The sequence below is a fragment of the Quercus lobata genome, chromosome 7 (genome assembly GCF_001633185.2).
Source record: "Quercus lobata isolate SW786 chromosome 7, ValleyOak3.0 Primary Assembly, whole genome shotgun sequence".
Classification (NCBI taxonomy): domain Eukaryota; kingdom Viridiplantae; phylum Streptophyta; class Magnoliopsida; order Fagales; family Fagaceae; genus Quercus; species Quercus lobata.
The window spans coordinates 43,579,164-43,596,414 of NC_044910.1; the positions used below are offsets into that span (position 1 = coordinate 43,579,164).

Here is a 17,251-nt window from a genome sequence, read left to right on the forward strand (position 1 = left end):
GTATCGCGCGAGTCTGCGACTAGTAATAAATAAAACACGGAAATCACCATATGAAATTGTCCACATCAGGTGCCTTTACACATAAAATAGTACCAATTTGGATGCTAAATATGACATATACCTATTCGTGTCATGACGTCTTATTAAATTATTTTAACAATGTACAACAAATCAATTATATCAGGATAAGCTTTTACTCATCTTTTTTAAGTGTTTTGAGATCTGTGGTGATTGACAACCTAATTTGAGCCCCCTGTACTTCAAATTTGTAACCGAGAGTTTCAGAGGATTACTCTTGAAATCTTGAGGCAAGAAACTCAAGATAATTTAAGCTTGAATGTGAAAATTCTTATTGAATTAGGCAATCTGAAATGCTCACAGTAAACCAAGCTATCATGCAAGTTTTGCTAGTTATATTCATGCTAGCTCATTTTGTCTTCACTGGGCCTATGAAATTGAGCTTTTGTCGACCACGCAAAAAACTTTCACCAGCAATTATTCCTGACTTTGTCTTCTTTCATTATCAAGATTATGAGCCCAAAAAAGGCCCCAGCCCCAGCAGACAGGCCCAGGTCTTTTACCCATGCATTTTGCTGCCACCCAACCATCAGACAACTACTGCAAAAGTCCAAATAGCAAAGGGTTGTCTTACATTGGCTGTTCACCAATATTTAGAATCAATGAGTTTTCACACTCAAAATATCTAGTGCAAGAAGCAGGACGATGAGTACATATATCTGATTTGAATTTTATGATTTATTACATGATTGAGGATAAGTATGACACAAAAAAGAGCCAAATTGCTTTTGAGATGCTACACACGCGTAATTGACTCAACCCCAGGTCTTCTACACATGAATCTTAGCTGTTGTCCAACTATCAGACAACTACACTAAAAATCTATAATAGTAATAGAGGGTCTTGCTACATTTGCACTTCACCATTATATAGCATCAATGAATGTTTTAAGTCTTTTCAAAAAAAAAAAAAAAAAAAAAAAAGAATGTTTTAAGTCTAGCATGAAGCAGGACAATAGGCACATTTAGGAGCTACAAATATCTGACTTAAATTTATGATCGATTATATAACTGTACGGATAAGTAAGACAAGAGGAGACATGGCATTTGAGATGCTAATCATGGCTTTTCACTTAAATTTACACACATGTATAGGAGTAGAACTTTTAGTTTCATATTATTCCATTCTGTCTAAAGTGACATATATGGCATTTGTCAATTATACATATGTTAGGTAAAGACAATAAAGTTTATTACTTATCTAATTTATCATTGGTGATCGGAAAAAGTCAATAAAAAAATTATATTGTTATTGTATACAGAAAAATAATAAATGTGAAATATAGCCTTAAAATTATTTGAAAGCTTAAATATGCTATCTTAAGTGGGACAAGGTATCTCAAATATTAAATATATACATCATTACTCTCACACTTGTACTGTTGTGAGATCCACCGAGTTACAGAGGGAAGATGCCTATATCAAATGAATTAGATAATTGTTGCTTAAGTGAGTAAGCAAACAAAGTATTGTTCTAAAAAGAACTAATTAGCATTCTTGTTACTAGGCCTAGCACAAATGTAAGTTTGCGTAAACCAAAGATGTGCCTTTTGCATCTAAAACCCTGCAGAAATTGAGTGTGCAAAGCTGAAACTTGTAGCTTTCTCCCTAGCCTCCCTCCAGACAATCCTTAAAGCTCAGAGTCAGATCCTACCCGTCCTTTTCAGAATATTGATAACAAAATGCATTTTAAAAGTCTAGAATCAGTAGTGGTTAGATTACAGAACAGGATGCTGCTCACTCTGTGGCCCTCTTGTTATTAAATGACTATGTAAATACAGTATGTGTTGACTGATTCAACATGACATAGAAGAACATGAATTCAAATTTCTTTATCACCTTTTACATCGTGTGTTGCAAATTTTTTGCAGACTACAGCTGAGAGAACATTGTTACTGTAGCCATTGTTGTACTATTTTACCTCAGAGCAATTATTTGGGCCTACAGGTTCTCTCAAGCAATTAGATATTGCCATTACAGCTGCTTCAATTGATGCATCTTCCCCCTATATTAGCCAAAAGAAAATACAATATTCATTTTCAACAAAACCTTGCACAACCCATACAAAATCAAGCTCAACCACAGGAAATATAATCAACCCAAAAGAATAAAGTGATTCAGGCAACAACAAAAACTCTACCTTCTCTTTCCAATAGAAAATATTTCCATATTTCCCTGCCAATCGGCTCCAGAAACTACGTGGAATGTCTAGATCAACAGAAGCCCCAACATTGAAGTTTAATATATTGCCTGGTCAAACAGACCCATAAACATAAATCACCTATGCCAGAGGTATTCAAAAGTAGATAATATGTTTGGAAACCTTTACCAAACGTGGGGTCAGCAACAAAGACAATAGTTCTATCATCCACTTGCCAAAAATCTTTAATCGCCAGCCCTACGAAAATGTTGGTTTTGATAATGATTAGTCATTTTTTGTTTGGCTAGCAAGGATGTCTTCAGATTTAGATAAGGAAGCCATCAATTTAAAAGAAAAGAACATTAAGAGTCTACAAGTGGATCAAAGAAGCAGACCATCTAACTACCAAAAGATCAAGAAGATTAAGCATACCTGGTGTTTCAGGATAATTCTGCGCTAGAACTCTCAACTTGAACCCAGTATCATTTTCAATATCAGCAATTTCTTGTGCAAGTCTTTTCTCCTGCAAATTAACCTCATGACATTAGCAATTTATCATATATTTTCTTCCCTTTATCAAATGGTTCAAAAGTGGCGCCATTACTTGTATCTGAATTTAAAGAACACCATTTGCGTATCTATAAGGCTCATATAGATGTAGGAATTCTCATTTATCAATCTTAGAACTAAAAAGATGAATGTAAACACACACAAAAAAAAAGGGTAGGGCAAAAAGACTTTTAAAGCTATCAAGGTCCAACCCTAATCAAGGCCTAAGTCTATTATCCATGTTCATTCTCACTAATCTTACTTGGAGTTCAAGCAAAGCCATCCTAATCTTAGTTGGAATGCAACAAGAAAAATTATAACCCTACTTATTTTCAAGTACTGTAATCCTTGATTAATGTATGGTCAATCTAGGATTTAACCTATCATAAATATCATTCAAATGAGTTCATTGTAATAAACATTGACTAATAAGAAAGATGTAGCCATCGAAGGCTTTCTGCTATGGATGTAGGCCTCTAAGGTCAAACTACGTTAACTCTCTCTCTCTCTCTCTCTCTCTCAGGGCCGGCCCAAGATAGTTTGAGGCGAAAATTTTAAAGGGGCCTTTTTATATCTAAATATCACTTAAATAATATTTAGTTTATTTTTTTTAATTTCAAATCTATTATTAATTCTTACTAATTAAAAAGACTAAGTCACTGTGAGTGAGCTAGAGATACTTACTATGTAGGTTTTACAAATTGACGTGTCACCAATAAAAAAAAAACTATTCAAAACATTCAATTTATTATATTGTTTGAGTGGCACCAATCATATTCCTGCCATATCAGTTTATTAATTTTTGTCTTAAAATTTGTATTAGTTTTAACATTTTTCATTCACTTAATGGTGAATTGGTGATTGTGCTGTATTTCTATTAATTCATAAAATTTTTTTTTTGTGTGTGAAAAACACGCTAAAGTTAATACAAATTTTATTATAAAAAACTTACAAATTGATGTGGCATTTCAATAAAAGAATAAATGGGTATTGAATTACTTATTGTGATCGGTGATATATCCATTTATAAAACCTATAAGATAAAAAATAAAAAATAAATAAATAAAAACCCTTACTGCCCCATATTAACTTGGGGGCCTTTCTATGTTAGGGGGCCTTAGGCCATGGCCTAGGGCCAACCCTTCTCTCTCTCTCTCTCTCTCTCTCTCTATATATATATATATATATATTCTTCATATTTTCTCATATTACATCAATTTAATTTTACTCTCTTTCTACATGGTATCAAAGTTATGTTCAATCTTTTCCAATATGGCATTTATAGTCATGTCTCATTTTTTTTCTAATAGAGTTCGGTTAATGTGTGTCCTAAGCCATCTATTTTTGAAAATATTTTCTCAGAATTTAAAAAAGTTATCAATACTTTTTCAATTTTTGAGAAAATTTTTTCCAAAAATGAAAATTATTGCTTAAAATCCTTTCTAATACAGAGAATGAATGAACTGAGTTACCATTAACTAACAAAAGGCTATAGTAAATGCTAAATCAAAGACAAGAAGAAAGGAAACCACACCTGGCCATCAGAGAGGAACCCCCCAACATCAATGACAGGACTAAACTCTTTGGGAAGCAATTCTGGCTTGTTGACTCCAACTTTTGCCTCAGCAACTCCAACTCCTACAAAGTTAAAGTTTTGTCTTTTTCTCTGTTATAATTCTGCCCTCTTATCATATCATATCCCATAACAAAATCATGTCTAGCATCACAATTCGGAATATTGGAATGACATTTTGCCATTTTCGCAATTAAGACTGCCTAACTTTTACAAGCTAGAATTTGAAGAGGCCAACAAAATCACATACAATGAAGTCCAGCAAAAGATTGCATTTTGCTGATTACTTTTACTTTAAAGAGGAAAAAGAAAGAAACTTGCCAGAGAGAGAGAGTCCGAGCGTGAGAGCCCCAGAGAGCACGAAATTGAAAGACTTGGATCGAACCCAGTTGGTGAATTTGGTTGAGTTTTGAATTGGAGTCTCAAAGGATGGCAGAGACACTGGAGACGATGGTGGCGCTGTGATAGGAAGACGAAGAAATGCCATCACTTCCTCTTGTCTTGTCGAACACTGTTACCCACCCAGCAAACTTCCAAACGGTATATTTTCCTTAGTTTGGATAAGACGAAAAGACTAAAGTTTGAAAATGTTATTTTATTTTATTTTATATAGCAGTGTTTTCAGAGTACTTTTGTCTAATTTCATTCCAATTCTTGAAATATATTGCGAGTATTCAATTGATTTTTAATGAAATTAAAATTTTCCACAACAATTTTTTGTTTACAACTTTGAGGATTTATTAATATATAATAAAAAAATAAAAAAATAAAAAATAAAAAATAAAAACCAGAAACAAGTCTACATATATAAAAGTGATATTCATCAATCTTAATTTATCACCATAAAAATGATACAATCTTTTTGGGTTTATAGCAATAATATTGTTGGCATTCTCCTATTGTTTTTTTATCCGCGGTAATAATTTTTGTAATGAATTTTCTAAGTGCTATATGATTTGGTGATTTGTTAAAGACCAGTACTATTCCAAACTTCCCTATATTTTTTTTTCAAGGTTTGAGAGAAGTAGGAGCTAAATGGCTGATAATGTTCCACCTCATCTGGATTCTAAAGTCTATCCCCATGTCCATAAACAACCCACGTTAGCAAGTATGACTGTTGTCTGTGGATCACTTGATCTTATTGCTTGCTTTATCTTGTTTAGCGGGCTGCTTCAGGTTCAGAGGCTCAGAGCCTTTTTTCCTTTTTACTTTTCTCCCTCCATTTGCTGAACTACTGAACTGCATCCAACACATCGCTCTTTAGCAATTTTAAGAACCCTTTAATGAGCATTGCCACATTAATGCATTAGTACCCGCTAGACATTGGGCAACCTGCCATATTTGGCTGCGTCTGAAAAATCTACAAGTGATAGTTATATTTTAGAGCTGCTCTTAAAATGTTCAGGGTGTATTTGATTACCGCTTATTTTGTTAAAATTGAAAAATTATTACTGAAAATACTGTAAATAAGTGTAAAAATTAGTTGAAATAATACAGTAAGACCCATAAATAATACCAAATAGTGAAATAGAACCCATGAATAGTGCAAAAAATAAGTTGAATAGTGAAATAATTTTAATTTTTCATTTCAATCCAAATGCACACTCAGTCTTTTTTGGGTCTTAAAGACCCAAATTGGATCAAAGTGAATTCAAAATTCTACACTGATGTGATGTGATGGGGCTTAACATTGATTCAAGGACTGCCGTTTATCCTTAAAAAAAAAAAAAAACATTTATTCAAGGACTATGTAAGTGAGGAAGCTACATTCTTTTTTAGCTTTGAAGCCTTCGATTGCTCAACAAATGTAGGCAGAGTTCTGGGAAGCCCCAAATATTCTAAATCCAAACGCAAATGACAATACTACCAAGAAAACACCTCAACAACAAACATAATTCTTTAAAAGCCCACGATTGAATAAAAAAGCCTAGAGGACAGCAATTAAGCCATGTTTTGACATTTTGTTTCTCAATAATTCGTAGAATGCTGCAAAATTTTATCCATTCACTGGTGAAGCAGAATAAAAAAATGGAGATTATAAGATCAAAACTGACTTGCAACAAGGGGTCTGTTGGCCCCTAAAACAAATTCGCATTTACTTAAGAAATACTCCATGATTGACTTAAAAAGGCTTCTAAAAATAAGATCAAGCTGATTTTGATTGCCAAAATTAGTCCAGCAAAGGAGCCTTCTGGCTAAGCTCGTTTACACCCCTTAACGTAAATAAATTATATATGCAATTTTTATAAAATAGGCACATGAGCCATAGAAAGAATAATATTGAACGTCTGAGCTGGAATTTCTTGCTCAAGCTTCTCAACCTGGAAAGGAACTGCTCACTACTACTATGATGCACTATTGAAAGGCTTGACCCAGCCTGGATGAGTGATCCAGGCATTTTGAAATCATGATCCAATAAGCAACCAAATAAGAAATATCTGATATAGATGCATGTCTTCAACTCAGACATTCAATTTAACTATATTATAGGGATCATGTAATAGAAGTATAGAGCTGCACTTAAAATGTTCAGCCACCATCTGACCTCTAAAAGAAGAGCTATTGGAGCCAGAACTCATACACACCCAGTAGCTTTTGAGTTCACAACCTCACCCATTACCCATTCATGCGTGAGGATGAAGTGCTATTTGAGCTAAAACTCATTACCAAGTTCCAAATCATCCTTCAAACAATATAAAAACAACCAACACTAACACATAATAATGGCTGCAAAGGTCAATAGAATCAAATGAAGCGATAAAATTAAAAACCAGAAATACTGCTATTAGTTTGAGTCTTTGAATCCATGGGAAGAAAAGGGTGGGGCAATCCAGGCTACACGAGTCTCATTCTCAACATTTATTACAAAAGAGCACAAGTATGCTTATGTAGAAGAAGAGCCTAAGGGAAGTAAACAGGCCAATTAAAATAATATGAATCACGGTGGTCCTTGTCCATGCGCTGATTCCACTGCAGCAATGTAAAGTTTCAAGAAAACATTTTTCAAATGGTCACAGCATAACAAGCATAAGAATAAAAATTATCATCAGTAGTTAGCCTAAAGAATTTGTAAAATCCCAGATATCAAAAAGTTAAACAATATACCAAGAAGTCATAAGGCTGCTTCTTCTCCATTGCCTTTTTCCAGTGGTACTGCTCAAATAACATAGCTCTGTCATGCCAACTGCATATCCAAGTATTTCAAAATGAGGAGAACATGGGATAAATAAAGGACCAAAAAATTTGCAAGAACACGGAAAGTGATAGGTCTAATCATCAAAGCAGCCAATCAGAGATCACAAGAGGGACATGTGTGTACTACCTTTATGACTGAGGAATGGGACAACCTATGAAGCACGGGTGCGTTTCGGGACTCGGGTGCGGGTGCGGGTGCGGGTGCGGGACTCGGCAATTTTTGAAAAAGTAGGGTGCGGGTGCGGCGGGACTCGGCGATTAAAAAATTATTAAAAATATTTTTATTTATATTTTCTATATATTTTTACTATTAAAATATTCTTAAAAAACACATTAATATACTTGATTCACAAAACAAAGAAAGAATAAGGCAAGAACCGCATCTGAGGTCAGAATTTCGGCCTCTCCGGCGATTTTCACGGCCGATTCCGGCATGTTTCGGCCGTATCGGCCGAGTCGGCCCGATTTCGGCCGAGTCGGCCCGATTTCGGCCGCGTCGGCCCGCGTCGGCCCGAGTCGGGATCCGCCACGTGGCGCGACGCGGCACGACGCGGGACGGACGCGCGGTCTGCGGCGTCCCTCCCGCGTCGCCGCGTCCCGCCGCGTCGGACGCGGGTGCGCCGGCCTGGGAGCCGCGTCCGTGCATCCTTGGGGACAACCAAGCAAAAAAACTTCAACTATTTGCCATTGAATTTGTATCATGCATATTGCATCCTTAGCAATGAATTCAGCCCCCCCCCCCTCTCCCCACATTTTGATTTGATTTTGATTATAGAGATATTCTAGAATTCACACACAATATCATGAAAGTCAAAAGCAATAACTCTGTCAAAGTGCATCATCAAAGAAATTGGTTAAGACATGCTTGCTGCATTAAAACTTGTGCTTTAACGATGTGTCATACAGTAATGAAACTTAGATTATTAAGAATATCAGCACTTAACCTGTAAAATATTTTCCCCCTGATAAGTGACTACACATTCAGAGCCAAGTAGGAACATCAGTAGCTCACGCGCACATGCGTGTATAAGAATAGCATGAGTTGAAACAACAAAATTCCTCTTATTTTGAGATGCTTTAAAATAAAGTAGTATAGAGAAAAAGGAACAAGGACATCAAAAAAATCAGACCAATATTTTCATCTCAAAACTAAAGATCTTTCAAGGCTAAAAATAGCTGATAGGATATATGTAAACTTTCAATTTCACAAATACTCAACAAATGTATGCAGAAGCTAATTATACATGCAGAATGGCAGAAGCAAAGAGACCCCAACGTGTTGGGAGGCAGGGTGTGACAGCAATTTTCTGGTTTGAACACACACACGCACACAAAGATTCGATAAGTTCTATACTTGAATGGCCCTCGCGCAATGTAAAAAGAAAACATAAGGAATAAGCAATCACATGACTGCACACCACAAAACCAAGTTATTTGGGGTTCTGAGTTCGAATGTACACAAATCATAGTATCACAATACACATTTCAGCTGCAACATCGCGTCTTGGCCAAAGTAGAAGCATGTTCGCTCAGTCAACACTTGCGGAAACACAAGACAATGAACATATGATATCAGTATCACAACGTACAAAGGGGCCACAGGAACACACATGTTTCTTAATACTTGCCCAATAGCACACAAAAAACCCACAAAGAACTGGCCTTTAAACTTCATTTGGTTAGCAAAAGCATTTTTACCTGTAACATCCATCCAATGTTGCATTTAAAACAAAGGGATAATAGGCAATTTACTCCAATTCTAAGCACCCAATTCACCCACTACTTCCTTTTTCAACCCAACAAGCCCAATGGATAGTAAGTAGTAACCCAACAACAAAAACAAAAAACCCATATTGAAGAAAGCAAAAAAAATCATTTCTTGTTACAGCAGAAAGATAAACCCTAAATTTTGAGAGAGAAAGAGAGAGTACTTGAACTGATTGGTGAGGTGCCACATGTAAGGGTTGAACCAGGTGAGAACAGAGAAGGCAGCAGAGCCGATCCAAATGTTGACGAATCGGTCCGGGTCGGCGTGTGGCACTCCTGGGTCTCCTCTGTACGCGTTCCCGAAATACTTCTCCATTTTCCTCTCGCTCTGAGCTTTTCCTATGTGTGTCTTTGTTGTTGTGAGAGTTTACTTATCCACTGCTAGAGTACTGGGTTATCCGCTGTAATTTGCAAGTATGCCAATCGGGTCGGTTTGTACCCAAAAGACAACCCACTCTAGTTAATTTCTTTTTTTTTCTTTTTCTTGGGTGTGGAAAAAGTAATTTTATTTAAAAGAAAACATGTAACGCATGTGCAGACACTTCTCTATGAGTTCATATTTGAAAACTATCCCTAATATACTACTCGTATACAAATATAGGGCAGGTTTCATAAATAAAAACTATGTTTTCTTATGAATCTCCTTTTTTTTTGTTAGTCTGTCTGCTACCATGTTGACCTTAAGCTTGAGAAAATGGACAATCCAATATCACCCGATAAGATTCCTGCAATCATCAATTAAAGAAACAAAATGTGGTGTCTATTGACCGTCTTTTGTTAGCCATTGTATAACCAAAGTAGAATCAAAATTCAAAATAAAAAATTTTAAGCCCAAATTCCAAGCTAACATTAAACTATATCTAACTGCTTCCATATTATTTGTTATGGTGCCCAAATTCAAAGAGAAACCTTTAATCCATTGGCCAATATGGACACGAACAACAAATTTGGTAATTGTTTATTGAGCAAATGAATCAAAATAACCCTCCCCTATTGCAACTATTGGATTATATATGGGTTTAGAATCCACTATCAAACAAGTGATTTCTCGATATAATAATATATTTGTGAACATATAATAGTGCATTCATAAAAAAATTCAAGAATGAGATTCAAAATTAACTATAGATTATATGCTTTTAAATAATAAAAAATATTTATATAGACTTAAAATGATTGTTTAAACTTGTAAATAAGTTTCTTAGATATTAAACTTAAAAATATAATCTAGATTGGTGATATGGTCAGGCTTAGCTCATTTTTTTAATTAAGCCTAAATGCAAAAGCACCCCTTGGGTTTAGGTCAGTTGCAAAAACACTCTCTTAAGGTTTCAATTCTTTCTTATAATTCGTGAAGTTTCTATATTCATCAAATTGATTCTTGCAACTAACATCAAATTGATTCTTGCAACTAACTTTTGTTAGCTCTTTTGGACAAAAAATTATGTTGCTATCACGTGAACAATAACACATACCAATATTTTGATAATTTGATAGTTGACACATACCAATATTGAGTATTTTTAATGTGGTCACATGATTTTTTTGCCTAATAAAAGTTAATAAAGTTAGTCTCATGGAACAATTTGGGGATATGGAAACCTCATGGAGCCAGGGACGAAGTCAAAAATTGAAGTTAGGGGGCAGCTTTGCTACTGGTTGCGTGTGGCAGCTCCAGCCTACGACTCTGTTGTTAATCGATAAGAGTTTTATTTATTTATTATAATTTATTTGTGTTGTTTATGTGTACGTCTGTTTCTGGGTAAGGACAAAATTATTTTATTTAAACTTTTTAAAGGACTTAGTTGTTTGTTTTGAGTAAATTTAGTTGATCGAGCTTAATTTATTTTAGCTTTACTATTGATAATTTTTGTTATTGGGTTAATTTTTTTTTGGCATGTATATTTTGTTTTAGATTTTAGATCTATATTTTTTTTTATGGCCCTTAAAAAGGGAAAAATGCTAGAGTTACAAAGTTGTTTACAATTTGCTAATATGGTGAGTGGTTATTAGTAAGTAAAAAAGTGATATAAGTGGTGAGCTTATATGCAAACTGTAGGGTCTCGTTTTTCAGCCCAATACCACATGGTGGGTGGGATCTTGGACCAGCAGGCCCAATACAATGAATTTGTAGAGAGTGGGCTAAAAGGCTAGGCCTTGGTGAACGGACAGTCGTTAGTCATGGTGTTCATGATGATCGCACAGAGGTGAACTGAGCTTATCCAAGAAGACTTTCTCCTCAGCACAGCCTGGGTGGCTCCGATTCTTGGACCTGGTCCCAGTCCCCTTTATGGACTGCTTCTTCCTCCTTTTATACTAGCTTTTTCCCCCCTCTCAAACGTCCACGTGTAAGTTCAGCTTTATAGGGCTGTACTTGTCCCATCAGCTCATACCCAAAGTGGTTAGGGGTGGTTGTAAAAGTTAAAAAGCATGACTCTGTCAGGTGCAGGGTACTTAATTGCAGTAATGACAGTCTTTCCCTTGTTCTTTATCGTTTTAGTACTTTTCCTGTTCGGCGAAATAATCCGGAATGTCATCACCAGGACCGAGTTGCTCCCTTTGCCCTCGGCTACATTTATGGCCGAGGAGGGTCCTTCCCATGACCGAGGAGGATCCTTCCCATGGCCGAGGGGTGGGCCTTCCTTGGGTTGGGCCTTGGGCCCAGCGCAGACATTAACATGGGCTTCCCGGTTTTATACCCCCCCACAATAGCCCCTCAAAATCCTGCTATCCGGCTCCTCAGACGGAGATGAGGGTTTTGATGACGTCGGGCCTATGTCATGGCTTGCCAAGTCTTGTCCTTCATCAATGTCAGAGCCTCTTCGTTTACCAGGGGCACATTCCTAGTTGTGAGACATTCTTTTAGCTTACCCACGCCGTGTTCCTGCCATTTCGGTACACAAGGCGCGCCTTTATTAAGGTCTCTTTACGAGGCAATGCAAATCCAACGATTGAAGATTGCTTTGGGAATTGAGCGGGACTTATCTCGTTTGTAGTTTTTCTTGGAGATTTCTACAGATTAAATGCCACCAGGCTTGCCCCCAATATAAGAAGCATGGTGAGAGGTCATTCCCTTTATTTGCAGACCCTTTAAGTTTTTCAAATTCCTAACCCTCCAATTGTGCCCAAAGTCCCCATTACCAGTGTGACTGAGCCTTAAGGGGTGACATGGTCAAGGCCAGGATGAGGGTGAAGGGACCACACCCTTTTTAGAAGCCTTGGGCATCTTCGAGATTCAAAATGGCCCGGTCAAGGTAAGAGAGACAAAGACTCAAGACATTTCCTCTCCTCGATATGGCAAGAAAGGAGCCTCTTCTTCCTTCAGCCAAAATCCGAAACAGGTGGAGGTCGCATCAGATTTTTGGTGCAACAGTACTGAGATTTCCCATCGCTCGTAACATCTGTTCTCGCTCGATTGCTGCTAATACGATACTTGCTCAATTGCTGTTAGAGCTGGTATGGGGATTTGGCATCCCCACTTCTTCCTCTCTTCCATCACTGGTGCCATCTAGACTTACTTAGTCGCTGCTAGACCAAGGTTGTGGACTAGGTGCCTCCGCTTCTTCTTCTCTTCCAGCACTGGTGTCATCCAGACTTGTTTAGTCGTTGCTAGAGCAAAATTGAAGGATCTATCGTTCTCGTGTATCCCCCCCCCCCTTTTTTTTTTTTTTTTTTTTTTTTTTGTAGTTAGCTTCTGGTATAGGCTTGTCTAAGCCCCTTTTTTGTATGTTGTACTACTTCTTTGTCAAATAAAAGATGACTTTATCCCATTTTGCGTGTTCTTTCTTTTCTGCAATAATTATTTTGCGAATGGATGTGCTGGTGTCCTTTTCTTTCGAACAGTACTTAGGGCCGATGCCCTTGTTAGCAAAGAGTTATCACTTTGAACTTATTAAAACTGACAAGCACAACAATGCCGACTTCAAGTAGGTTAACCATATGAGACTAAGTGCCCGTTTGTTTGGGAGTTTTGAGCCCAAAAGTTGGCTTTTTTAAAAAAGCCAGCCCAAGTTTAGTGTTTGGTGAGTATAAAACGCAACTTTTTGCTTAAAGTTGCGTTTTATATTTATGAAGAAATGCGCGTTTGAAAAATGGACGTGTTTTGGTCCATAATTGTAAAAGCTGGTGTGGACGTTTGATATATATCCGTTGGGTGACTTCAATTACCAAAATTGCCCTTCAATAAATGGCAAGGTTTCTTCTTCAAATCACGCACAGCCTCAGTAAATGCATCTCACCTGAAGCTCACTCACGCAATAAAATTAATCAAACCACAACAATAAAAGCAAAAAAAATTCTTGCTCTCATAAAACTAATATAATTTAAACAACAAATCTAAAATCAAAACAAATAGAAAGAGTGAGGAGCTTTTGGAAAAAAAAAAAAAAGGGAAGCCGATAGAAGAAAGAGAGTTGGGAGAAAGAAAGAGTGAAAAATATAGAAAGAGTGAGGAGCTTCTGAAAAAAAAAAAAAAAAAAAAAAAAAAAAAAAAAAAAAAAAAAAAAAAAAAAAAAAAAAAAAAAAAAAGAGTGAGGAGCCGATAGAAAAAAAATAGAAGCCGATAGAAGAAAAAAAAAAGAGTAGAAAGACCTCAGAGAGCTGGAGAAAGAAAGAGTGAGGAGTTTCTGGAATCAAGTGAAAAAAAAGGAGAGGATGTACTAATATGGGTATACGTGTGTGGTTGACAAAATGCAAGAGAAAAAAAAAAAAAAGGAAACGTATGGATGAAATAAAAGGCAAAAAAGAAGAAATCACAATTTAAAAATAATACCACAATATTTTCATAATATTTTTACAATAAATTTTAAGTAATTAATTAATATTGGTGAGTAAAAATATAATTTCAGTAATGAGTTCAAATTAGAACTAGAAACAACTTTCCATATAAGATTTTGTTATGATTCTTGTGAAAGTATTGCAAAAAATATTGTGGATATAACATTTTTTGTTGAAAAATATAATTGTTGAGAATGAATAGAAAAAGAATAAATAAAGATTAAAAAAGAATAAATTTAATTAAAAAATAAAGATTAAAAAAGTGGATAGGCAAAAGATAAATGTCACTGTTGATCGTCCAAACAGTACAAAAATTTGTCTAACTTGCTGGAGATGCTCTTATATATACATTGTCCTTTTTGGTAATTTATCCCTCAAACTATCACTTTTATAAGTGCTAATCAAATACTCAACTTTTTCAAAAAACATTTTTTAACAGTTTTTACCAAACACTCAGCTTTTTGAAAATGCACTTTTTCATTATGCACTTTTTGAAAACTCCACTTTTTCATTATGCACTTTTACAAAAAGCTGAACCAAACTCACCCTAACCGGGATAACAGCTGAATGTTCTGTATTGCGTATAGGGTGATCACCCGAGGACGTGTAACCTAAAATGAACTGTCCGAGGGGGTCGCCGGGCACTAGGGTGCTTTGCCACGTTTCAGATGATATTCATAGCCTTAACTTGTTTTGGGCATCCGGTTCGAGGACCGATGCATGACTGTGCTGGGTCTAAACACTTAATTGTGTTAGATTCCTTAGAGCTGGGGGTCCGAGGACCGCGTGGGATTTCCATTCTGTCTAGGACTTAAACCTTTCTTGATGTAATTAGTTTCTCGTAGGTTTGAGTCCGAGGACCATGCAAGATCTTGGTTCTGTCCAACACTTATATTTTCTAGTGACTAGTTTCCCCATAGGTTTGAGTTCGAGGACCATGCAAGATCTTGGTTCTGTCTAACACTTTCTTCTTGAAGTAACTGGTTTCCCCGTAGGTTTGAGTCCGAGGACCATGCAAGACTTTGGTTCTGTCCAATACTTATAAGAATTCGATGAATCGGGCTGCTGAACCCGCGAGGATTAGCCCCTTGGCAAATGTGTGGGGCATAGACTTGATGTTAGAAGCCCCTAGAACTGCCCGTGCCACTGGCACTTCGAAGTGTAGCCCTGAGTGGGAGCTGAGTTAGGGCAACAACTGCGTGCTGCTGGAAATGATGGAGAGGCTTTCGCATAGCTTGCACCACTGCCAAAATTATTTCCTTCGAGGGACCCTTGTTGATAGGGACTTGATCCTACCATGACTAACCACCGCCTGCGCCAACGCACAAGCCTTCCCACAGATGGCGCCAATTGTAGGGTCTCGTTTTTTAGCCCAATACCACACGGTGGGTGGGATTTTGGACCAGCGAGCCTAATACAATGAATTTGTAGAGAGTGGGCTAAAAGGTTAGGCCTTGGCGAACGGACAGTCATTAGTCATGGTGTTCATGATGATCGCACAGAGGTGAACTGAACTTATCCAAGAAGACTTTTTCCTCGGCACGGCCTGGGTGGCTCCAGTTCTTGGACCTGGTCCCAGTCCCCTTTCTGGACTGCTTCTTCCTCCTTTTATACTAGCTTTTTCCCCCTCTCGAACGTCCACGTGTAGGTTCAGCTTTATAGGGCTGATACTTATCCCATCAGCCCATACCCAAAGTGGTTGGGGGTGGTTGTAAAAACTGAAAAGTATGGCTCTGTCAGGTGCAGGGTACTTAATTGCAGTAATGACAGCCTTTCCCTTGTTCTTTGTCGTTTTAGTACTTTTCCTGTTCGGTGAAAGTAATGGTGTTCATGATGATCGCACAGAGGTGAACTGAACTTATCCAAGAAGGCTTTTTCCTCAGCACGGCCTGGGTGGCTCCGGTTCTTGGACCTGGTCCCAGTCCCCTTTCTGGACTGCTTCTTCCTCCTTTTATACTAGCTTTTTCCCCCCTCTAGAACGTCCACGTGTAGGTTCAGCTTTATAGGGCTGATACTTATCCCATCAGCCCATACCCAAAGTGGTTGGGGGTGGTTGTAAAAACTGAAAAGTATGGCTCTGTCAGGTGCAGGGTACTTAATTGCAGTAATGACAGCCTTTCCCTTGTTCTTTGTCGTTTTAGTACTTTTCCTATTCGGTGAAATAACCCGGAATGTCATCTCCAGGACCGAGTTGCTCCCTTTTCCCTCGGCTACATTTATGGCTGAGGAGGGTCCTTCCCATGGCCGAGGAGGATCCTTCCCATGGCCAAGGGGTGGGCCTTCCTTAGGTTGGGCCTTGGGCCCAACGCAGACAATGACATGGACTTTCCGGTTTTATACCCCCCACACAAACTAATATGAATTTACTGTTTCAGACGTTTGTAAAAATTTTGTGATTATTAATAAGTAAAAAAGTGATGTAAGTGATCATGAGATTGAATGCAAATTAATAAGAATTTACTACCTTGACAGTTTGTAAAATATCGTAGAAAAGTTTATGGTAATAACATTATTATGCTTATAATAATCAATGATATTTTCAAATGGAGCATAGTATAATTTATAGGACAAAATTGTTAAAATTGGTACCTATGTATATACTAATATATATATATATATATATATATTTAAAAAAAAAAAAAATTTGAGGCCAAAGTCTCCCTCCGCCTCTACTTAGAGTTACAAGAAAGAATTGAAACCTCATGAGGTGTTTTTACATTTTGACCATAAAACTATATAAACTCATCACGAACTTAAAATACTCGACTCAACTATTGGACCTAGTAGGAAAACTCACAATTAACCACCTAAAAAAGGATTATATATATGTACAGGAAACCAGCTCCTAGTGTGAACCTAGAACATGTTGCCATACTCCCATGGGTTGTCTTGCATGTATTGACGAAACCGCATCAATTTTCACTTTGGTAAAGATGGGAAGATTATAGAGGCGATAATGAAGCAAGCATTTGAATACCGCTAGCTCCATCATGGTGAGGAACCCCACGTTCCAAACCCTGAAGAAAACTCAGTGGCACTCCCACAAGTCAAATTTAGATGGAGCAAAGTTCGCTTAAGACAAAGGAGGTAGGAATAGGAATATTCCTTAAAGATGCAAAGGGAGACACCGTTGCGGCTCCATGCAAGAACATGAAAACCTCATTAGATTGGCTT

At 37.1% G+C, this 17,251-nt stretch overlaps 2 protein-coding genes across 3 annotated transcripts; both read right to left on the reverse strand.

Moving 5' to 3' along the window:
- Positions 1-1,751: 1,751 nt before the first annotated feature.
- On the reverse strand, positions 1,752-4,990 carry LOC115951384 (thylakoid lumenal 15.0 kDa protein 2, chloroplastic). 2 transcript variants are annotated; one of them, XM_031068598.1, is made up of 6 exons: positions 4,661-4,990; positions 4,301-4,404; positions 2,650-2,740; positions 2,407-2,475; positions 2,218-2,327; positions 1,752-2,082 (listed from the first exon to the last, which is right to left on the reverse strand). In XM_031068598.1, the coding sequence occupies exons 1-6, from the start codon at positions 4,824-4,826 to the stop codon at positions 1,990-1,992; spliced, it is 633 nt and encodes a 210-aa protein (XP_030924458.1). In that variant the 5' UTR covers positions 4,827-4,990; the 3' UTR covers positions 1,752-1,989. The 2 variants fall into 2 exon arrangements, with proteins under 2 accessions (XP_030924458.1, XP_030924460.1); XM_031068600.1 differs by having other exon boundaries at positions 2,218-2,285; positions 4,661-4,972.
- Positions 4,991-7,079: 2,089 nt separating this feature from the next.
- Positions 7,080-9,705, reverse strand: LOC115954248. The gene is made up of 3 exons (XM_031072161.1): positions 9,466-9,705; positions 7,445-7,523; positions 7,080-7,309 (listed from the first exon to the last, which is right to left on the reverse strand). The coding sequence occupies exons 1-3, from the start codon at positions 9,615-9,617 to the stop codon at positions 7,241-7,243; spliced, it is 300 nt and encodes a 99-aa protein (XP_030928021.1). The 5' UTR covers positions 9,618-9,705; the 3' UTR covers positions 7,080-7,240.
- Positions 9,706-17,251: the final 7,546 nt, after the last annotated feature.